This window comes from Lissotriton vulgaris, chromosome 2_1 (assembly GCF_964263255.1).
Source record: "Lissotriton vulgaris chromosome 2_1, aLisVul1.2, whole genome shotgun sequence".
Classification (NCBI taxonomy): domain Eukaryota; kingdom Metazoa; phylum Chordata; class Amphibia; order Caudata; family Salamandridae; genus Lissotriton; species Lissotriton vulgaris.
In genome coordinates this window covers 525,088,480-525,112,569 of record NC_141687.1, presented here as the reverse complement: position 1 = coordinate 525,112,569, position 24,090 = coordinate 525,088,480, and the positions used below count along the sequence as shown (strand labels likewise).

At 44.9% G+C, this 24,090-nt stretch overlaps 1 protein-coding gene across 1 annotated transcript in view; it reads right to left on the bottom strand.

Annotated features, from left to right (window-relative positions):
• NCKAP1 (NCK associated protein 1) overlaps positions 1-20,475 on the bottom strand; it is a 649,223-nt gene extending 628,748 nt beyond the window's left edge. The window contains exon 1 of the mRNA XM_086955458.1: positions 20,030-20,475. Coding sequence (XP_086811584.1) covers positions 20,030-20,137 — 108 coding nt within the window. The 5' untranslated portion in view covers positions 20,138-20,475. The remainder of the gene's footprint in view (positions 1-20,029) is intronic.
• Between the last annotated feature and the right edge of the window lie 3,615 nt (positions 20,476-24,090).

Genomic DNA, 24,090 nt, shown 5'->3' with positions numbered 1-24,090 from the left:
TCTCATACTTGACCCCTTGGAATACATACAAACACCTAGGCAAAACTACCATCTTAAATCAGTGCAATTTTACCCATCAGGAGCAGATTTAAAGTGTTCCAGAATGAGATTGAGGGTTGGAGACTACGAAGCACATGGGTCAGTGTTCAGATTGAATTATTGTTTTTCCCCATGCATGCCTAGATATGCAACATGATCCACTTTCCATGGTAGTCCCACCGGAGGAAGCCAGTCTACAGGGACAGTTTGCAAGACACCCTACGGGAACAGGGTCAACTTAGCACTATTAACCTGCAATTCCCGAATACTCCCAGAATTCGCTCAATATATTGAACACTATTGGGCCGGATATGTCAGGTTATCGTAAGTATACCATGGCATCATCTGCATAGACTGACACTATATGTTCTCTTTTGCCAACCCATATACCATGCAGGGCTCGTCTGTGTCTACAGGCCAAGGGCTTCATTGCTAAAAACAACGGAGACAGGGGACACCCTTGACGGGTGCCCCTTTGTAAGCCCGTGATCTTGGAGACAAACTGGCCCGTTCTGACCCCGGCCTTGGGAGAACTATACAGCAACAGGATCCAATTGATATAGGTGTGGTCCAGTCCTATACTCTCCAGCACCTTCCAGACATAGTTCCATCCCACCAAGTCAATAGGTTGTTAAGTATCCAGAGAAGCAAGAGCGTAAGAATCGCCAGGTAACTCTGGGGCATGCACCACATGGGTCAGTCGGCGCAGATTACACAGTGTGTTCGAAGGCAGGATAAATTTCAACTGATCTGCATGGATCACATGCGTCCGGTGTGGGAGCAGTCTAGCCGCGAGCATTTGACTAAGGATTTTTCTGGTCCACATTTAACATAGATAGTGGTCTATAGGAAGTCACCTCCAGTGGGTCTCTACCATGTTTTGGCTACATTACAATTAATGCCTCCCTCAGACTCAAGAGTATACCTTTATCCAGGACCTCTGTATTAGAGGTATTAACTTATCAATCAGGGTGTCAGGGAAGTTTGCAAAACTCTGCCAGGAGTCCAGCTCCCCCTGGTGACTTAGCAGACTTACTGCATTCAGCAATTCTCGTTTCTCAAGTGGCGCATTCAACTGCTTACAGTCCTCGGGAGAAAGGCTCTGCAGGGACAACTCAAGAAGATAAGTGGATATCACTATTTGAATGTGTAGGTGGGGCCTCCTTGTTGACTGTTCACAAATGTTTTGCAAAGGCCGAATCAATAGAACACATGAGTGTGCACCAGTCGCCCTGCTGGTCCTGAATCGGCATTATGGGCTACGCCTCCGTCTCGTATCTGATCAGGCATGCCAGTAACCACCCCGCCTTATCCTCCTCCATATACCAGCTGCAGCAACCCGCATTACAGACATGCTTTTCTAACTGGTCCCATAATTTGCACACTCAATGACACGGTTTATCCCACTCTCCCATGGGTCACAAGAAGCATTCAGCATTTTCTCCTGTAATTGTAGCCCAGCCTCTTGTCGCATCAGGTCCTCCTCCTACGTCCAGTGGATACCAACCATGGTGGCCACACATATGCCATGCAACATTACTTTCAATTTGTCCCACTCCAACGCCCTACTGCTAGCACTATTCGTTTTGCTCAAAATATTGGCCCAGGATCTCCCCCACCATGACCCAAAGGTTTGATTAATTAATAACTCAGCATTGAGCTTCCAGGGTGAAAATGCTGCAATGAATACGCGGCCAGCAGTGGCGCATGATCAGAGATGTAGCGGAATAAATAACGTATATCCTGAATATTATGCATTGCGGGAGCGGAAATAAAAAAGTAATCAAGGTAGCTATGTGTATGTGATGCAGAGGAGTAGCAGAAATCTGTGCGTAACTGCGGATACGTCAGACTTCTGCCAAAGACAAACTATGCAAAGTGTGCCAAAATACAGAGGTCATAAGGGGTTTAGTGTCCGAGAATGGAGGGGCCCTCTCCACCTGGCCGTTAAGCACACAATTAAAATCGCCTGCTAATATCTCAGACATCACGGAGTCATGGGTATCTGCAACCACCCTAACATAAAAGGCCCGATCATCCATATTCCCGGCAGAAATATTGACTAAACAGAGGTCATGAGCATCTAGAGAACCCTCTAAAAGGACATACTGGCCCTCTCCATCAAAAAGCAGTCGTGTTTGATTAAACTGCACTCCCGGAGCCACGATATTAGTTAGCCCACCCGACCGAGCGTAGTCGGAATGAGGTGTTGCGTACATCTATCCCCTACAACGCCTATGGAGACTTTTAACATAGTACCCCCCCCAAACGTATGTCTCTTGTAAGAAGGCTATTGCTATAATATACTTTTGAAAATATGCATGCACTCTATTCCTCTTTTGTGGACTATTCAGACTACGCACATTCCAAGACAACATTTTATAGGTGAGTTCACCAGACATATTGTAAAGGTGATGAGACTAGCACCTCCGAAGGAGGATATGACTCAGAAACAAGCGGACCATTTCAACAATATGCAGAAGCTCTATCCCCCTGCATTCCCAACTATTGCAACATAGCAATAAACAACAATGTATTCACCCCTCCCAAAATCCCACCCTTGGGCAGTAGTCAAATCACCTTCCCCCACAAAAACCAGTAGGCTAGAGGTAGCAGATCCCGCCCCAAGCACCCACCCAAATCGGTCAACTAATAGAAAATAAGTATAACTGCAGAAACAGCATCTTCAGTACAGAGAACCCACACACACTGAGATCGCAAGCCCACAAGAAGCTCAGCAATCCGCCCAGGCCCAGCCCCTCCGGACCGCCACCCGCTAAAGGTAGTAAAACAACCAACCCAGCAATAGTATAAGCAGGACAAACATAAGAGCACATTCAGTTTCGTTGATACCAGTAGTTATAAGCCTAAAAAATGTTTTTAAAACTTAGGGTAGTCTGCAAAACTCCCCAGTTTGTTGGTTATTACAGACCCTATCAACACCTGAACCGGAACGTCTGTGTCCAACAAGTACCTAACCCTCACTCAACTAGTACCAACCACATCACTCTGGGTTTTAGTCACCAAGCACAATGGAAAGAAAGAATTCTGTGTGGCCAATGGGTCAAGGTCTGCCCACAGGGTTCCTTCCGTGCGAGCAAACCAAGATGCGGACACACCCCAACAATTTTGTAGCGCGTGGTCCACTGAGGGGCGTAAGGCGTCGCCGAACTGATCTACCTCCCCTGGCTGACTCTGTTCCCTGCAGTATAATGGTTGCTATTCCATGCCTATTCCCAAGGACTCTACCCAATCCTCTGCCTCTCTAGGGGATTCGTAGAGCTGCACTTTATTCTTGTCGTGGGCTCCAAGGTTTGCTGGAAGGAGCACACTGTATGAATTACCATGTTCACATAACTATCTCTTAACAGCCAAGAACGAAATCCAAAGATCTTGCATTTTCCTTGTATAATCAGGAAATATTAGGATGGCATTGTCTCCATACAGAAGGGAGCCATGTGTATGTACATGTTGAAGAATGGAGTCCCTGTCCCTATAATTAAGAAACCTTGCAATGAGAGCATAAGACGGCGCGCTAGGGCGAGGGACAAGTGCCAGGGCCCAGTGTGCTCATTAAATGGAGAAAAAGTTAGAGAGTCCTTTAGGTCTAAGCTCAGTGGTTATCGACCTTTCTAGAAAGAGATCCACTGTCTGGCCCTCCTCTTGCTTAGGGAAACCAAGGAAATGCAGTTTAGTGCGCCTTGAGTGCCCTTCGGTGTCTTCCAGACATTTCTCTACAAATGTTGCACTAAATTTTAGGCCCTCTACTGTTGCCTGGAGTTCTTTACCCCGCAAAGTAGTGACCTCTCTCTCTCAATAACCAATTCTCTACATGCTACTTTACGCAAATCTAAGCACAGCAGGTTAATGTCTAGGACCATAGACTGCATCTTAGCCTCAAGCGTCTCTCTGGAGTCACGTACGGCTGCCAATATATCAGCAGTGTCCTGCGCAGAGTCCCTCTGCTCATGATCAGGTCGGGCACCATGTCCCGCACCATTGTGGGGCTCAATGTGGGGCAGCACTTCGGTTGGTGAACAATTAGGTGGCAAAGGTCCATAACAGTGCACTTGTTTGAGGAAGAGGGCCACCCCTAAATACACAGTCCCAGGCAAATTAGGCAACATATGTAGGTAGCACACCTCCAATTACTCCAACCGAACATACGCACCTCTAGCATGGAATGCAGCAAAGGCACATAAACGCCAATCAAGCCGCCAAGGCCCGCCAAGGCCAAAAAGCAGGAGTTTAGAAAGCAGCACAACACCTCTACCACGTGGGGGCCGCAGGCAGTCCCTGAGATACATTCGGCGGCAGCAGTAGGATTCCCCCAGATGGGTGAGAAGGCCACGGGGCAGCCGCACTCAGGATTCCAGTCCGCCTCCATAGCCTCAGCGCAGCTCAAGGTCACCTCGCGCCAACCCTAAGACTCAGAAGCTGTGCAAGCTGCGGCAGCAACCTATGTGTCCCCCTCTCACCAGTGGCAGCACAGAGGGGAACAGAAGCTCTGTCCACCAGTGCCCGAAGGTCCTAAGTCTCAAGTCCCCCTCCTCTCACCTCTGATTCCACAGACAGGATCCTCTCTCGGGGCTGCCAAATTAATAGGCAGCAGTGCTGGCTTCATCTTCCACAGCCTCCCACAGCGGGGACTTTCGGGCAATACGCCTCTCCATCTAAGGCTGTCATGGTCTCCCCCCTGGCTCGCTGTATCGCCTCAGCAGTGCAGGCAGGCATCCTTCTCTTGATCACCGCCTCCGGCAGCAACGCACCGCAGACCTTCCACCACACTGGGCTACTCAAGGCCTCTTACTTTCAGCGTAGCATCAATGCCCAAAGCATTATTCAAACCCGCCTTTCAGGTGAAACAGCAGTTCCCCTTAACTCTCAACACTATTCACACTACAAGTATGGGAGAGATAGGCTCGGATGGCCCAGGATAAAGGCTGGGATGGCCCAGGATAAAGGCAGGATAATCTACTCCTCGGCGGGAGCTTTCTCAGGGCACGTCCAGTCTGCCATTTGCCTGGTCATCCCACATTAGTATTTGACCTTCAAGTAACAAACATAGATCCTAATGCTAATCCCCAAGCCTCCATACTCAGAGGGATTTGTGCCACGAGCTTGGATTGCTCCCAGAAGCCCACACTCCCTGATGAAGGGGTTTGCGGAGAAACTAATTCAGCGAGAGATATTTTAGTAGACTTCTTGTAGGTGGAATTGAGGCACCTCAGGTAAGTGAGCCTTTGTCAAATCAAAAGGCATCATCTCGCACACTTCACCAAAGGATACATAAGGCCTAAGTGGATGGCAGGTGAGAGGTGTTAGTAAGTGACATGCCTTACACCATTTAACAGCCAGGAATCCAGTCCAGGACTTACCAGGTCTCACCAGAGTTATGCCAGTAACAAGCCAGAACGTACAAAGTCCTTCAAACAACTTGCTAGAACCTGGAGCAGATTGTTTTCAGGTGTGGTATTGAGCAAGAAGGATGCCAAATGAAGGAGGAGTTACGTTTGTGTAGCAGCAGAGCAGAATCAAAAAGCTCAGTGCACGTCACACTACAGAACTGTAGGAGGGAAGGAGAAAACAAAGGCACATGAAAAGAAAGCAATTGTGGTCGAACTACAACCGACAACTATACAGCTAAGCAGTTAAGAGACAACTGGCCACTAGTACTGCGGTTCTTTCGTCTTAAATTCGCCTGTAAGTACCAGTTTGTTTCTTGTGATAAAATGACCTAGAAGTCTCACCTAATCCCTCTGTGGCCCAGCCGCCACGGGCCAGCCCACCAAATACTCCCTTTGTGTTTCTTCCTGCATTTTCTCTAACTGTTTTTTTACATAAAACTTAAGTCCCTGGGGATTTATCTAGGGTACTACCACCTTTGCTCATGACAAGGGGTGGAGGCCTAGGTGAAAACCATTTTTCTCGTCCGCGATGTCCTAACACAGAGTTATTTCAGGTTCAGGCATCTGCTTTGTGTATGTGGTCTATAGGCAGGACCCTTTCACCATGTGCTAGGTGGCCTTTGTTCCTTCCGTTCCCTGTTCTAGCAAGGGTCATGTACTTATTTGTTTTCCCACTTGACCCCGTGTCTTGCGTTTGGATACAGAGGCACTCCATTTAATGCCGCCTCCCTCCAATATAATATTATGGCCTTTAAGTACTTCGGCCCCCTCTGGGTAACCTGCGGCTCATCATCCTCCACTGGCCAGGTTAAGAGCTTCCTGATGTGCTTGCGCCGAGGGAAGGGAGGGGAAAGAAAGAGGAATGTGTAGGCGGGTAGGTGGGAGGGGGTGGGAAGAGCCATGCTCCTTCCCTCTGTTCACCACCAGGCCTCGTGGTTATCTGCAGTCACGTTCGTCCTTCTCCTCACTAGGCTGAATCTTTATCAGCCAAGTCCTTTTCCAACTTCTGCTGCCAGAGCCCAGCGCCTGTAGGCCCTCCTCTGAATGCCCTGTGAGCAGGACCACTGTATCCTTTTGCGGTGCTCTTCTGCAGTGCACTCATCCTCTGGGTCAGTGTTGTCAGTCTTGTACACTACTGCTGATCCTTCTTCTGTGGTCACTTGGACATGGTGACATCTCGCTTGCTTTTCGGGTGTCATCTTGCACCTCAGTAGTGAACAGTGCGGCACTACTGACTTAACTATTATCCCTGTACGAAATAAGAGTGGCGGGAGGCTCTCTCAGATCCCAGATCTGGTAACTTCTATCAGCTGTCCTGGATCAAGCAGGGCAGTGCAAAATGTATGGAAGATAATGGGTGATCGAGGGTGTTCAGGAAATTGCTGCCAGCCATGCTTCAGCTGATTACATACATAAAGATAATTTGGTAAAAATATTCTACCAGATCATTCTCAAATTCATGAACTAAATATTAATGAATGGAAAGGAGAACTCATTAATGTGTAGATCTCTCATGACAATACCAGAAAAGAACATACTCAGAAGATTTTCATAAATGAGATATACCTCCTTGAGCCAGATATAAATATTTTCATGACTGGCGATTTTAATGCTATTTTTTAACCTTTAATTTTAACAAATGTAACAGATTTTGTAGACCATATGAGAGATACTAGAAATGTTGGCATGATTCAAAAATAGGAACGAAGGCACTGATCTCCTGTGGGGGCTGAGCAGGACGGCTAAGTGCATTTTCGCTCAGAACATTTAACAGCAGAATAAATCTGATATTGCTGTACATCCCATACATCTCTGTCAGTGAAGGCAATTGTCTGGATTATCCATTAGTGAGCCGAAGGTTCTTTCAACTTCTTAGAGTTGCAAGCGTCCTTCCAGCCCATAAGATCTGTTTTAATGTGAGACAGATAAAACAGCCTTGAAACATACATTCATCTTCTTGGTAGGGTCGTTTTTATGAGATTAATCTGGTCACAGAACAGCAATAAATGCTATAGCAATGAAACAAATAATAGGATGTGGGACTATTGATACATCAGTCCTAAATTCCAGTTAAGGCACAGTCTTAATTCTAAGGAGCACAGGCCAGGCAACTTTGATTGAAAATATATCAACGCATAGGAGAGTTCATATTCTGACTAATGGCAGATGCAAACTTTTAAGACACAGACTGCGGACCTGAAAAAAGCTTTTAAAAAGTCACCTGATCGGCATATCTTAGGAGGAGCTCTGCAATTGCTTAAAAAGACAAGCATTTGCAATGCAATAGGTCTCGCCTTAGGAAAGTTTGAGCTATTGGTATTGTAAATTACACATTTTTTATTTATGTGTTGGTTTTGAAAATAGCGAAATAAATAGCTTTGTCATTTACAATGCCAATAGTTTTAACTTTCACAAATGTGACACCTATAGCATTTGTAATGCAATATGTGTTGTATTTACGAGGCTTAGATGTATTGATATTACAAATAACAATGGCTTTAAATTATTTTTTTAAATAATACTTAAATAAAAGTTATTGTAATTTATAATGGCAATAGCTTAAACATTTGTAAATAACTTTTGTGAAGATTATGTTCAGTGTATTTTTTTGTGACGAAAATCCAAGAACAGAAGTGAAATATTAACATCTTTTTGTGACATTTGTAATGAAGCTTCAAACATTGAGAGAACATATTTGAACCAGTTGTTGTTGAATGGTTGCCCAGATTGATGCTGTGGTGGCGCTGAGTGATGTAATGACATACAACGGGCTACAGAGGATATGTACAGCCGATTGCCTACGGGACCCCATATGCGCTTGTCATATACAATTGGATACAGAACTCCGTGGTGCTTCTGAGGCGGAACAGGCATAATGACAGACCACGCATGGCCCTGGTGGGGTAAATAAAACAGAGGGGTAGATACCAATGCAGATGTAAGATGGATCGTGCATTGAGGACGTGAGTGCAGTAGGTCCAGCCTGGGCCTCTCCTGGTGTGTGGAAAAGTAATCAAATCAGCGGCAGTCAAAGTTAAGGCTGGCAAGGGTGAAGAGGCCATCTTGATAAGTGCTGGTGAAGAGAGACCTGAAGAAAATGAGAGCCCTTAAATACAAGCTTGACGTGAAAGATGGAAGCCTAAGGTAAGCACCTCACTGCGATGCGTGCAGAGAGCTAGTGGGCAAACATGGCAGCTAAGGCGGTAAACCTTGGCACCATGTCGTCAGATATTGAAAAGTGAAACAATGGCGCAGGGGAGAAAGGAGCCTAGTCACCCATAAGCGGTGACGTGCACCTGCACTAGTGGCGTGTGGCAACCTTACATGGTAATAATACAAAGAAAGGGTGGTGGCCTGCGGGTGCCGTGTGCTGGCGACCTGTGTGGGGCACTCCGCCCGTGTGCTAGCGGGCCTACGGGCTAATGGAGACACGAGGGGCCAGAATGCATGCTGTTCGTTTATAACTCCAGTGCGGGCTGTAGAGAAAATACAATAAAAATGCCCAAGGTCTATGTCAGCGCGGCCGTTCAAAGGTCTTACCTAGAATCTCGGTCTCATGTATCGGCTATCCGTGCAGGGTGGCCTAGTGAGCCTGGGAAGCCGTATATAAGGGGGATGAAAAGAGCATGAAAACGTTAATTAGGCAGCATGCAGGAAGACCGACTGCAGTGTCCTCCAGCCGATAGGTGTCTGTTCGGTGCTGCTTAAGTTTATGCGTGTCTGTGACGGAAAAGAGACAGAGTCTCCCGTTAATGGTTGTTCGATAACCAGGATGCATGCATAGCACGGTGGTAAGAAAGCAAGACTGTCGGGCAAAAGGAAAAGAGGGCATAAATAAATATATATGTAATAAGAGGACTCCGCACTCTAGGTTTCGCCCGCTCGCGGCATATTTAAAGTAGGGAGGGAGCCCACCCCTCGTGTGCCTTTAATTCACCACCGCAGCCCAGGAGTTTGTTTAAGTCCCCGCCGGGCCGCCGCGCTGCTTGCGACGACCCGGAAGCCGTTGGGCAGCTGGCCAATCCCATCGCGGCCCCAACCGGAAGTACCCCCCCATCGAGGAGAGATCCACGAAGGCTCCTGATTCAGTCCCGGACCCGAGATGGGGAACCGGGTGAAGAGCGGCCGGGCGCATGGGGAAGGCGGGGCTCTCATGTGGTGAGAGAGCCCCGCAAAGCGCTACCGACGCCCGAGAGGCAGAACCGCCGACGAGCACCGCCAGAACAGGTGAGTGTGTTGAGGGAGAGGAGGGGTGAGTGGGGGTGGGGTGTACGCCCGTGTGTCTGTTTGAGTGTGTCTGTGCATGCGCCTGTCTGTCTGTGTGCGCGTGTGTCTGTTTAAGGGGGGGTGCGTGTGTGTATGTGCGCATGCGTGAGTGAGGCTTTCTTTGCGCATGGGAATACGTGCGCGCTCACGAGGTACAATCTCCGGCAGGAGAAGCTCGTGACAGTCTGCTGTCCACATTCCCCTTAAAGTAATTACATAAGTTGTCTCGCCTAGACAGCAAAAGCTTCGCTTTTGCTTTCGTCTAGGCGAGACCTAAAAAAGACACATGCGAAGGAGAGCTAAACTTTTACTGTAGGAGACTATGTTATTTTGGCCTGATGGTAGTTATGTCTTATTGCCGATTCCAGGAGTAATCCAGTACTACACCCACTGTTTAAAAAAGGCAACATAAATAATCCTTGTGACTAGTGTATTATCACTCTTTTAAACTGAAAAGCATAAAGTTATGCGAAGATTTCACTGAAGAAAATAGAAATTTGGGTGCAAAAACATTAACTTTCCATCTAGTCGGATGCACTAAGTACCTTGTTATTCCCCTTTATAAGTGAGTCTCCTAGGGATGTAAAAGCTTTATCAGATGTACAGCTCAAAATTGGAACGGTCTCCCCCGTTCTGTAAAGTCTGCCTCAACCTTCTTGACTTTAGAAAGTCCTTCAAAACCTAGCTGTACGGTAACTAACTAGGCCTCCTTTCTTCAATCACAGGCAGCGCATACGAGCGCTCTATAAAACTTTTCATCATCATCAAAAGACTATGGAACATTAGGCAATATTTCCTCTACTCCCAAGCAGACGATATTCGATCAGCGCTCTTAAATGTCACAACTGGGAGACACTGGTTCAGATCCAGCATGTCCCACTGTCATATCATCTTCTGGGGACTAGAGCCCCTGCCTGCCTTTGTACCCCCCTATTTTAGCACTTTTCTGAAAAACGAATGCACACCGTGCGTCTTAAAGGACATATGCAAAGACAGTTTGGCCCTTGCGGCTAGGAACGTTGCCCTACTAGCACTCTGCTATTCCTTGTGTTCTGCTTCAACTCTTTGTTCTTTTATCTAATCATATTTTATCATAAAATAATCTGGTTGCAAGTCAGTAAGAGTTTACACACATGATGCTGGATCATCATGATGCTATTCCTTTTAAGAATTTTAATGTTGTTCACAATGTCATTTCCCTTTGAGAAGCACTGCTGATAGCCTTAACGAGGTTTTAACATTTTTATATTTGTACTTAGGAAATGCTGTATTCATTGTTTTCACAAAATTATTTTAAGTAATCTATCATGAACAAACTCCCAACCTGTCAATCAAAAATGTTAAATGTAAGTAAAGAAATGGTGATCTCCAAGTACTTAAGCAATTCCTCTGTGACCGGTGTTAATTGAAAACAGTATATTATATAATAGGAGTGAAGGGTAAACAACATACTCTTCAACCCAAATTCTAATCTTAATTGCAAACCAGAGCAGGACATTGGTGGATTAAAAATACATTTTAGATAACCCCCTATGGCCAACTTGCCTCTAAACACCAAGGCCCCATAAATCAGAGATGGCACAAATGTGGCCTTACGCCTAGGTGAATTAGAGGATTACATTAGACTGTAGAGTTTAACCCCTTCCATGCTGGTGACGAACACCAGCCGTCACGCTCCACGGTGCTCGTGTGCTGATGACGGCTGTGGTTCGTCACAGCCCCGCCCTGTTCGTTCGGCGGCCGCAGACGGGGGGAATCGCGGCCGCACGGAAGGGGTTAAAAAAGTATTCTCAAATATCACAAAAATTGTTTGCAATGTAATAGGTCTTGCATTTGCTTATAGCTATTGCCGCGCTAAACCATGAAGCGCAGCTCCTATGCACATAAAAGTTATGCGCATCGCGGTCCGTGAAGTGGGCGTGATGGTGATAAAAAGAATAAACATGAAAGTCGGCACCATGCTAAAACATGACAACCACAAGGAGATGATGTATGGAGCGCTGAAACTTTTCAGACACTCACCCCCCAGTCACAGATTTGGGTTGAATCCATCATGGTTCTCTAGTTCACTTCGTCACCTCAGTTCTAATCCAGCCATATGCACATCAGTCTTGACCCCGAGTGTCTGAAAAGTTTCAGCGCTCTGTCCATCTCCTTGTGTTTGCTTTGTTCGCCCTAGGTTGGCAGGGTATGCCCAAACGTGGGTCCCTTGCTCACTTTGCCACTGGAATCAAGCTAGCCTGGCTGATGATGGGTGTTACCCCGAAACCGGCCCCATGATGCAGGGTTTCCGGTGAAGGGAAGACCTGGCTTGACAGTTCGGGCTGGACTATTCCCATGAGGAATAAGGTTAAAACTGATTTGCATATGACTGGGTCTGAACTGGGATGCCGAAGTGAGCTAAAGAACGATGATGGATTCAACACAGATCTGTGACTGGGGGTGAGTGTCTGAAAAGTTTCAGTGCTCCGTCCATCATCTCCTTGTGTTTCTGTGCTAAAACATGAAGCACGGCGCCTAGGTACTGTAAAGGTGTTCATTATGCAGCCTGTGAAGCAGGTGCTGTGGTGATAAAATATCACTAGCAGGAAATAAAAGTAGTCCCTAAATGAAACACAAACAACTACAGCATAAGTAAACTGTAGAACCAACCAATAAGGAGCCGGGAAAGAAGAGCTACACTGGAGTGAACCAATGGCAAGCAGCAGGCGAGATTACACTCCGTATACCGATTACAGCAGGTATTGCAAGCAGTGCATGCATGCTGCCTAGGCTCAACCCAAAAAGGATGCTTTAACTGAGGGGGCATTTTAAAGAACCTTAGAACATGCCCACCTTTCTTACCTCACACGTCCACATAGTTGTATATGTTCAACTGAATAATTTATACCCTACTAACTCCCAGAGAAATATAGATTTCTTGCACCTGTATGAATCTTGGTTTTCTTAACGTTCACTTTCAAATAATTTCAACTAGTGTATTGATGGTAATGTCCACTAATGGCAGTTGTATCCATCGTAACCATGTCAACAGCATTTTGTAGTGGAGTAACACATTATGCTCCCATCTTAGGTAGAAATGTATTGTCCCAATGGCACAAGATCCCATGTTTGAAGTAAAGAGGATAGTTTATAGCCCTGCTTGAAACCATAATTTATTGTGATGTTTTTGGTTATTGTAGTTTCACTGCTGATCTTGAGACACACTCATGTGTCCCAGCGCAGAAGCAGGATCGTCCTCAATAATGAGCCAGAATTCAATTTTTATTTACAGAATAGCTCTATTAACCCTGTCCAAAGGTAGCTAGTTCTTCAGAAAGCAGGCAAAGAACTTTTGTCTTAGACTTCCGACTGTTCTTTGGCAATAGATAGTAAAGTCCATAACATGGGATTCTCCTCAGGCTCCTCAGTCAATATCCATTTAAAAAACTAAAAAGAAAAAACCTCAAAATATTCGCACTTTTCAAAGTTTTGAGGGTCAGTGCCTTGATTAGGATGCATTAAATGATATAGACAAATACCTTGGATTACAGCCTGAATAGTATTTAACAGATGGCACAAAACAATTAAATAAGGCAAACTATTTGATTTCAGATATTTCTCACACTGATAGAGTTTCTACAAAAATGGTAAAGTGAAATACAATTTAAACTATTCTTGTTACTGGCCTTGCAGGGCAAAGGAAGAGACATCGTTACGTTTTCTGCATATTTGCCCAAAGCTGATAGCTAAAGACTTAAAATCATGGTTTAGAATTCTTGAGATTGGCAGAAAGGTTTAATTTTATGAAAAATAACTAGCATTTAATAGGGAGATGTGTTAAATTTCTTGAAACCTTTGTGGACACTTGGGAGCTCTGTAAGACGCACAATAGTCTGGCTTGAAATGGAACAAATAATAGAACAACTTTGGTTAATTAGTTCTGTTTAGACATACGTTTTGTTCACCCGAGAATCCATGAAATATACTTTCTAATTAGTTCTGTTTAGACATACGTTTTGTTCACCCGAGAATCCATGAAATATACTTTCTAAATAAGTAGATTTTGTTATAGGCCTACTTTTCTAAGTGTATATTGTTTTTTTATTTGTTCATGAAAGCATCAATTTTAAATAAGCAAAACTAACTTCATTTGACTAATTGATACCAGTGATCCAGTAAAAAAAAGGAACATGTGCAAGTATTTTTAATAAAACAACGTTCATTGCCAATATGATACTAATTGCTTGCTACAAGGTCCCCATGTGAATGTTCCATGGGATCTGAACACAATCAGGATATTTCAAGTCACCAAGGAGTTTTGTGATGTTAGAATGAGCAACTTAATTAGGTCACTGAAGGTGCAGACAATCTGCATATAATCATTATGTGCATATTTAGCGATACTTTTTCCCTGCACGTTATCCCATGTAACAATGTACAGGTGCTATGGCATGTACTTTATTTGGGGTTTGGGTGAGTTTTAAAAAGATTCCATTCAAAGTTTCATGGTGGGATCTGTGTGAATGGCGAAAGCCTACAGCATGGGAAGTGAGTAATACAAGAAAGTCCTTTCCATTCTTGTAAATGTAGCTCTACATTCAGATCTGGAAGAACAAAACTGGAAAACGCTCAGTTAGTTATATATGTCACATATACAGCCTATCCTCTATTGTAAATAATGTCTCCATATAAAACCTTCAAAATCACCGACCTGTATTACAAAACTTGAGTGCTCTGAACTTGTCACTTTTAACTGTAGCCATGTTAGCCCGTGAGAGGGTCTCCCACTTGCAAAACACCGACCAGAAATAATTTTGAAGTTTTTGTTTTACATTTTTATAGAGGCTATATATATATAGCACTCAATGGCCTCAAAGGACATTGGAGCACTTCACATAAACCCGGGGATATTCTTAGAAATGAAGTGTATGTGAAACCGTTTACAAAGCACCAGGGATACTCATAAAGGAGTCTTTATCCCCTCCGGCCGTGGTAAATTCTGTTTCCTCGAGTTGCGGGTGGACAGCAATGGTAGACAGAGAGACATGCGTAGTCTTCATGTTTTACTTTATTTTTTGTCAATTTACGCTCTTTTAAAGATTTATACTGCAGCAAAGATAAAGGCTTCGGGGGGAGGGGTGGAGGCAGAAGGTAAATGGTAATTTCTAGTTGCAAACAACTAGTACGACTTCAGTGTACAGGAACTCCCACTACAACAGGGTGTTTCGGTTTTGTCCCAGCCATTCCTTTCAAGTCAAGTTTAAGTCATAGCTATCACTATAATAATGCTTATTTTTAAACAAATCCATAAACCTTAACAGTGCGACACAAACAAAGTTGCAGGTGAAAAAAAATAAACCAACTGTGTGTCAAAAAATAGTGCTCATCTGCACAGTTCGCCTAAATGATATATAAAATCACAACACAGCAAATGATCTAAATGTGTTAAAAATAATCACGTTACAGCATTCACAGTTAAACATCCTAAAATGTAATGACCCATCACGATAATGGTAGGCAAATTTCGAATCAACGGTAGAACAGAATAACGTATACTGAAAGCAACAGTGCTATATAAACAAAATGACCGTGCAAAACAAACAAGATCACATTTTCCAGTGATCTGGGGTGATGTGTGCTTTTAATGTCTTAACCATATTTTTCCAAATTCTTAATACAGATGTAAACTTTTTCTCTGGGCACTAGCATGCTATAAAATGTAAGTAGTGCAACATGGTATTTTAGAATTCTCTACTTGGTTTCGAGTTATCATGCTACAATGCTTCACAACAACCTTGACCCCGACTGTAGACATAAATAAAAATGGATATTAAAAAAAACACATCTTCCACTAGATCAACACTGCACAAACATCAGTAAACTGTGGGCATTTTTTTCATGATATAACATTAAAATAACACAAAAAGATGGACGGAATACTGAATATTGTCAAACATTCACCCCAGTACAGAGATCTGGGTTAAATCCATCCTTTTTTATCACTACACCACCCCAGTTGAACCCAGCCATATGCAAATCAGTCTTACTGTGCTCCCCATGGGAAAAGTCCAGCCTGGACTTCCAGGCCATGTCCTCCCTGACAAGACAAGAAAAAGCATCATGCGACCAGTTTCGGGGTATCACCCCTCATCAGCCAAGCTAGCTTGAATCCAATGGCACAGTGAGCACAGGACCCATGTCTGGGCATACCCTTCCCACTTGGGGTACCTATAGCAACACAAAAGGATGGAGGAAATGCTTAACAATGTCAAACATTCACCCCCAGTACAGAGATCTGGGCCAAAATCCATTGTTTTTTGCTCATCGTGCCATTCCAGTTTGGACCCAGTCATCTGCAAATCAGTCTTGACCCAACTCTCCAAGGAAACAGTCCTGCCCGAACTGCCCCGAGACGGGTCCCAGGAGGTCCATCAACTGTGTGTGTTTTGCTTTCTCGCCCTAAGTGCTCCGGGTATGCCCAGACATGGGTCCCCGGCTCACTATGCCACTGGATTCAAGCTAGCCTGGCTGATGAGGGTTGATGCCCCAAAACCAGTCCCAGGATACTGGTTTCTGGTCCATGGAGGACCTGGCTTGGCAGTTCGGGCTGGCCTGTTCCCATGAGGCACAGGGTCAAGACTGATTTGCATATGGCTGGTTCCAAACTGGGATGGCATGGTGAGCAAAAGAATGATGGAATTAACCCAGATCCATTCACTGGGGGGGGAATGTAGGATTTGCTCTGCATTCCGTTCATCATCTGTGTGTATGCCCAGACGTGAGTCCCGGGCTCACTGTGCCACTGGATTCAAGCTGGCCTGGCTGATGAGGGGTGATGCTCCGAAACTGGTCCCAGGATGCTTGCTTCCGGTCCAGGGAGGACCAGGCTTGGCAGTTCCGGCTGGACTATTTCCATGAGGCACAGAGTCAAGACTGATTTGCATATGGCTGGTTCCAAACTGGGATGGTATGGTGAGCACAAATACGATGGATTTAACCCAGATATGTGACTAGGGGTGAGTGTTTGACACTGTTCGGCATTCTGTCCGTCATCATTTTGTGTAACATTAGAAAATCCTGGCGGCAAGACATGAATCCCAAACTTAATAAAAGATGGTGAAGAGAAGCCAAATTACGTAGATTTCCAAACCGACGTTGAATTGGATGTATTTTATAGCTAAAATACCATAGAGTAAGCAATTGCTACCACTGCAATGTTATATTATTTTTAATTCACTTAGTAAAACATGCGGTCACCATAGGTTTCATGGCGCTACATAGTTACCAGGAGCAAAGGCAGCTGAGTCACAGGGACTCTAGGATGCGGTCTATTAATTAAATGCCTGTGTAAAAAGCCACGTTTTTTAAGTACTTTCGCAGTCTGAGGAAGTTTGCTTCCATTCACAGGTTGTGGAAGTGAGTACTATTGCGTGGGAGTCAGAACCGAGAAACTTCATCCGCCCATTCTTTCTCTCCTATATTTTAGGACGGTTAGTTCAGTCCAACAGACCTCAGCTCGCAACCTGGCACGTTTCCTTATTTTCTTATTCAAGAAATATGAGACCCGATTGTTTAGCGCTTTAAATGTAATGCACCAGGACTTAAATTGAATTCTGTGTCTTTTGGGTAGCCAATTAAATTGTTTAGGGGGCAGTGTCGCATGTGACCTTCTTGGCAATTTAAAAATGAAAGGTGCCCTCTCGGTCTGAATAAATTGTAGCCTTTGAGTGGTCACAGCAGGTAACTCCAAATAGACAAGAGTTGGCGAAATCTAGTTCTGAAATGATAGTGGCCATGATCTCAGAGCTTCCAATGGCAAAAGGAGTGCCAATTTCCTGAATGATTTTTAAAGGAAGGCACATTTAGCAGTTACTGCTCCTGCCAGGGCTGCCATTTCAAGGTGTCCAACTACCACAATTCCCAAACTTTTTGCTCAGGGTTTTGTGAGTGTGGGTTGCCCAGTTTCGATAGCCAATTGGCACTTGACCAGAGATCAACATGATTATTTAAAATTACAATTTTTGACTTGCCAGCGTTGAGCTTTAATTGGTTGCTGCCCACCAAGTGCCAGATGAATGTCATTGTTTTCTAGATCTCTTTCTGGGAGGTTGCTGAATCATTTATATGGTAAAAGAGTTTAAAGTAATATGCATAATTATAGTCTACCACGTCATTTGGTGAAATGCACATTGAACAAGTGTGGTGATAAAGAGGTACACCGCACACAAACTGTGATATAGTGAATGTGAAAATACTGAGTTGAACAGCTTGGGTATGATTATTTTGAAACAAAGTCAGTCCAGCTACCCTCATGCAATCCTCAAGAATTGTACAGTTGTCTGTGTCTAAATCAGCTTATAACTCCAAAAGGACCAGTGCTGTAATCTAGCCCCATCACTGTCCAATCTCAAATCGTTAATAGCCAAGAGTATCAGGGATTCTGTGCTACAACCCAGATGGAAACCGGCAGGTAGCAGTTCTGAATAATTAATACAATCCAGCTTGTGTATAGATCCAATTTGTTGGTCAAGATACCACGGACCAGTGCATGAGGATATTTAAAAGTTTGTTCTTTATTTACATCTTGTTAAACATGATATGGATAAGACACAGCCAATGTGTTTCGTCCCATAAACATCAGGACTTCTTCAGGGCATAAAAGATTTTTTTTTAACATATCCCATTAGTAGTCCATTAACCTTCTTCAACCGATTGGTTGAATTATTAATTAATCAGAACTCTTGCACCGGATCGATTAATGTATCTTTCAAATTCTGTGTTATAAGTTTGAAAATATTTTCTTTGGACTGATTTGTACAGAGAGCTTCTCCCATATCTTTTTGCAGAATACTTAATTGGAGTATAGTTGGAATGGTTAGCCCTGAGAGCGTAGCATCTGCTCTTTGGGAACGACTGAGTGTGCTGTGATCTAGGTCACAACCATTCTTTAGCAGAGATTGTGTTCATTGCGTTATTTCTTGTGATGGCCACTGTCTATTTTCCTAACTCCAATGATACTCTTTTGTGCAATTGAAGTTTGTTCAGTTGTTTAAAGGTTAGTCTTTGTTTATTCCAAGCTTCATTTATACTGTTCATATAATATAGACATTTACTTTTAAGTAGTAACTTTCAATACTCCCATTCTCTACTCCACATCAGGCCCATACCAGACTAGGATCCATCCCATAATAGGATAGTTCCCTAACATTATGAAACCACTGTAAATAACGTTTTCCGTGTCACGATTAAGCTAATCTCTCAAAACTTCTAACTCTACTACCTAACGGAGAAACAAAACATGTTTAATAGACCAGCTTTTATCCTTTTTGAAACGCTTTTAAATTTTAGGTTACCTATGATTAAATATGGCTACCGTAGTTCTGTTGCCTTTAAGGTTGCATTCCAGTTCTGCTCCGTACTTCTTTTAGTTGAAGAGTTCAAGCAGCGGGTACTAAACCACACCTTTAAAAACACGTACAAGCCATACTCAAGTTAATGGATGGAATTGCTGTCAGCTTATAAATAAATGCCAATATTCGAAGCGGGACTGCTTAATCTTTTTGCCATCAGACGGGAATGTGTTCATGGGTGACCCAGGCATGCAGTCAAATGTCTGGACAGGAGGTCTACAGGTACGTCTCCATCGCTTGTTCATTTAACTCACGTTAACGCCGGGAAACTTTACAGGTCGAGATTCAGAAAGCTGGCCGAAACACCCTGTTACTCGAGTACTTAATATCCGAGCACAGAGGCGTGGCTTTGCATCGACTGCTTACTCACTGCCTCTCTCAATGAATAGTCTGTCTAACTAGCAGCAGCTGCTGGGTGTTAAATGGCTCAAGAGTAGTACGGCGTGTAGGGGCCTGTATTCGTGCGCCATACAGAGGACACCTCAGCAGAAGGGGCGGGTGTGCAGCGTGCACAGACCAAATCATAAACACTCTCGGGGCGTGGGCGAGGAGTGGCCAGGCGATGATGCTCGCTTTCACCACAAGTTCCCAGGTCGTTTCCCTGCGCTTGAAACGTGCAAAAAGCACAAAAACTAGTGTCATAAGTGCAGAATTCCTCAGGGAAAGGGACAAAAGGGACACGAAGTTAGGTCTCCTTGGCACCAAATCGCTGTAGTTGTAGTTTTTGAATGATGACTTTGATGACCCTTTGCCCTGATTTTCTTTTCGAAAGCTTTAGCGCGCAAGAGATAAAAACAACATTAGAAATTGACATTTGGACACCGAAACGCAGATTTGAGGGTGGACGTGACCTGGCAACGCCCACCACTGCCCCTTCCCCACTCCCGGGCAGCGGCTGTCAGAGTTCCCGGGACCCCGCCTCACCTTCTTGATGTTGTAGAGTCGGGTCAGCATCCCGCCGCCGCGGTCGTTGAGGATGGTGAGCTTCTCGGCCAGCTTCTGCTGACTCGGCTGCACGGCGGGGCGCGACATGTCGCCCCCGAGACCCGCCGCAACTGCAAGCTCCTAATGACAAGCCGAGGCCGATCCGCAACTCCGTGCGCCGGCCCGCGGCTCACCTCAGCTCCTGCGGCTCTGGAGCTCAGACTGCGAGGGGATCTGGAGCCGCCCCGAGGCAGTGCCCGCACCGGCAGCCGCCGCCCACAGCCCTCGAGCAGAGCGCAGGGGGGCCCGGGCCACCGCTGCCACTCTCGCCGTCTCCCGTCCTTCCTGCTGCGGGTCTCTCCCTCGGCCGGCCTCCTCCTCCCTCCCGGAGCTCCGCTCCCAATCCCAGTTCACTCCCATCCCAGGCCGACGGCGGAGAGCGGCGAGCATAGACACAGAGAGAGGACTGGCGGGCCGCGCTCCAGCCTACACCATTTTCTAACGGAACTCCTGGCATTTCTGCACCAGTATTCGTTTTTTTTTTAGAAAGTGTTATTCGTAAATATGTCTTTTAGCCAGACGTCTGTCTTGTGTATTAAAATTGGCGAGTGGTTGCTAGTGATGACAGCGCCTGCGTGCCCTGCTGGCGGGGATCCACGACCTGTCATCTAATGAGTTTTCCGGAACTTCCCCTGAGGCTCCCAATCTGGGCGAGTCAAGAATCCGTGCTCCCGTCAATAAGAGCCGCAGGACACAACATACATACTGGATGGGAGTCTGTGGGTCGTTTCGGCTGCCTTTGTTTCCAGTGATCCCACATTCTTACGTTTGAATATTTTATATAAAGCTATAAAGTATCATATGAGCACAGAGAGGCAACATGACAATTATTCAAAGCATAAATGCACAATATATCACTCCGATCCAGATTCTTCCTTGATTTCACAGTGATTAATCTTTAATCTTGTCTTTTCGTCACACAGAACGCCAAGTGAAGTTTCAAAAAACAGCCAATGCGTTTCGCCCCACAGGGGGCTTCCTCAGGGCTGTGAACACAATATATCAATTGATCATATTTGTGACCTTCACATATACTTGTACATGTATGTAAACCATATACAACACAATGGCATTTATTGACAGTGGAGAAATTCTCCCAACATTACTCTTAATACCAAATATACATGGCCTCTACATTTAACATAAATCAAAGAAAAAGAATGAAACGAGAAAGAGAAAAGAAAGCGAGGAAAAAAAACACAGAGAGTATACTTATAAAAAAACACCACATACCTGAGCCCTGGATGTTGTAGCCCCTCTCAAAAAAGCAACTGTACAGGAGAGGGCAGCTCCTGCCCCCTGGTATACGGACACCCTTAGGAAGGAGAAAACTATTTGTAGAGCTTTAGAGAGGAGATGGAGGAAGTCTAAGGATAACATAGATGAATCACAGTACTGCAAGGCCCACAAACTTTACCTCAATAGCTGCAAAGCAGCAAGAAGGCTACACTTGGGTATTCGCATCGCAGAAGCAAAAGACTCCTCCAGGGAACTATATAAGATCTTGAAGGAGTTTACGAACCCTAAAGCTGAGAATGTGTTACCCCCGCCACCCAGGCAGGTTGTGATGACATGGCTAGCTATTTTACTCAAAAGATTGATCTGATCTATCAAAATATCAACATGGAGGAAGCGGAACTAGTTGAGGGACAACTATCTAATGCTCTATGGCCGAATGAAGAGCCATCTTTTGGGATCAGCTCTTTTTCGTCTGTAACAAAGGAGCAAGTTGGCTCTCTACAGAGCCGGGTAAAATCGGGCTCCCCGTTAAACCCAGTGCCGCCAGCTGTCATGGCGACACTTAGCCCGGTGCTAGCAGGTGCGCTCTCCACAATATATAATATCTCTCTCTGGTGACGGCCATTTTTCTGAATAAGTGGAAAATGGCACATGTAAAGCCACTGCTAAAGAAACCATCAGCCGACCTGAATGAGCTGCAGAACTATAGACCTATCTCGCTCAGTTCCCTGTTGCTCAAAGATCTCGGAAACTCTAGTAAACCAACAACTATCCCTCTATCTGGAACAGAACAACCTCATGGATCCCTCGCAGTCCGGCTTCCGTGCCTCACATAGCACAGAGACCGCACTGTTGGAGGTGACGGACATTATTAGAATGACTCTGGATAGAGGGACTCCAGTGATCCTAGTCCTCCTTGATCTGTCAGCAGCTTTTGATACCATCTCGCACAAGCAGCTGCTGGACAGAGTAGGGGGGATAGGGGTGAGGAGCAGGGCCCTTAAGTGGATAGAAAACTTCCTGTCGGGCCGCACTCAGAGTATTCAGCTAAACACATTCATATCGCAAACCACTGAGTTGGACAGGGGAGTCCCGCAAGGGTCTGTTTTGAGTCCTACCCTGTTCAACGTATACATGACCCCTCTGGCTGACATCATCAGAGGCTATGGTTTTGCGACCATCTCTTACGCGGACGATACGCAACTCATCGTCCCCATTGAGGAGGACATTATGGCAACTCAACTAAAATTTAAGAGCTGCTTGTCTAGCATAACCAGCTGGATGAGGAAAAATTTCCTACAACTTAACACCTCCAAGACAGAGATTCTACTGTTTGGGAAGGCCAAAGCCATCTGGTCTTCTGAATGGTGGCCCTCTGAGTTGGGCGAAGGCCGTTCCCCAGGAGCTGGGCCAAGAACCTAGGGGTAAAGATAGACGATAAACTGTCTATGGAGGAGCAGGTCAAGACTGTGGCTGGGACCTGTTTCGGCACCATGAAGATGCTCAGGAAGGTTTTCCCCTGGGTCCCCTTGTCAGCGAGAAAAATCCTTATCCAGTCACTCCTGGTGAGTCGGCTGGATTATGGGAATTCGCTGCTGGTGGGGACGAGGGAGGATCTTCTATCAAGGCTCCAGGTGGTGCAGAACACTTAATAAGCCGGCATGTACGCCCTCTGCCCCCTTATTGAATCAATTACACTGGCTCCCGGTTAAGAAGCGTGCCATCTTTAAGATGCTTTGTGTAGTTTTCAGATCATTACAAGATAGTGGCCCAGCGCATTTCAAAAACAAAATCAGTTGGTACCAGCATGGGCGACAACTAAGATCTGGTAATGCAAACCTCATGTGTTCCCACAGAATACATAAGGTAAGGATGGGTGGTAGAGCCTTTTTCCATCTGGCAGCCAGCCACTGGAATAAACTACCACAGAACATCAGAGCCTGTAACAAGATCACTATGTTTAAACAAGCATTTGCAATGCAATAGGTCTCGCATTAGGAAAGTTTGAGCTATTGGTATTGTAAATGGCAAAGTTTTTATTTATGTTTCTTTTTTTTTAAATAGCTAAATTAATAGCTTCGTCATTTACAATGCCAATAGTTATAACTTTCGCAAATGTGATACCTATAGCATTTGTAATGCAATATGTTTTGTATTTACAAACCGCGAGAGGACAAAAAAAAGCTCCGGACCACTGCCTCCTCCCAGGCCTTCAAAAGGGACCTCAAAGTTCTCCTCCTCCAGAGACACCCCCAAAAGTAATTCACGTCCTCGCGCTATTTGTGAGTAAGACTTCCTTTACTACCTCATGTATTGTGGTTGCTCACAATTTTTCCTCTTGTGCACTTTTGACTACCTCATGTATTTTGGGTGCTCACAATTTTTACTCAAGTATTTTGTTTGCTCACGATTGTCACTATTACCTTTACTACCTCATGTATTGTGGTTGCTCACAATTTTTCCTCTTGTGCACTTTTGACTACCTCATGTATTTTTGTTGCTCACAATTTTTACTCAAGTATTTTGTTTGCTCACCATTGTCACTATTACCTTTACTACCTCATGTATTTTGGGTTGCTCATAGTTTTTACTACCTCATGTATTTTGTTTGCTCACAATTGTCACTATTACCTTATGTAAGTAACGTATGTTTTTGCAACCTGTTCTTTTGTAATGTTTCTCATTATGTTTCATTTCTGTTCCTAATGTGAAGCGCTCTGACGCCTTCGGGTAAAGTCCGCGCTACATAAAAATGCATAAAT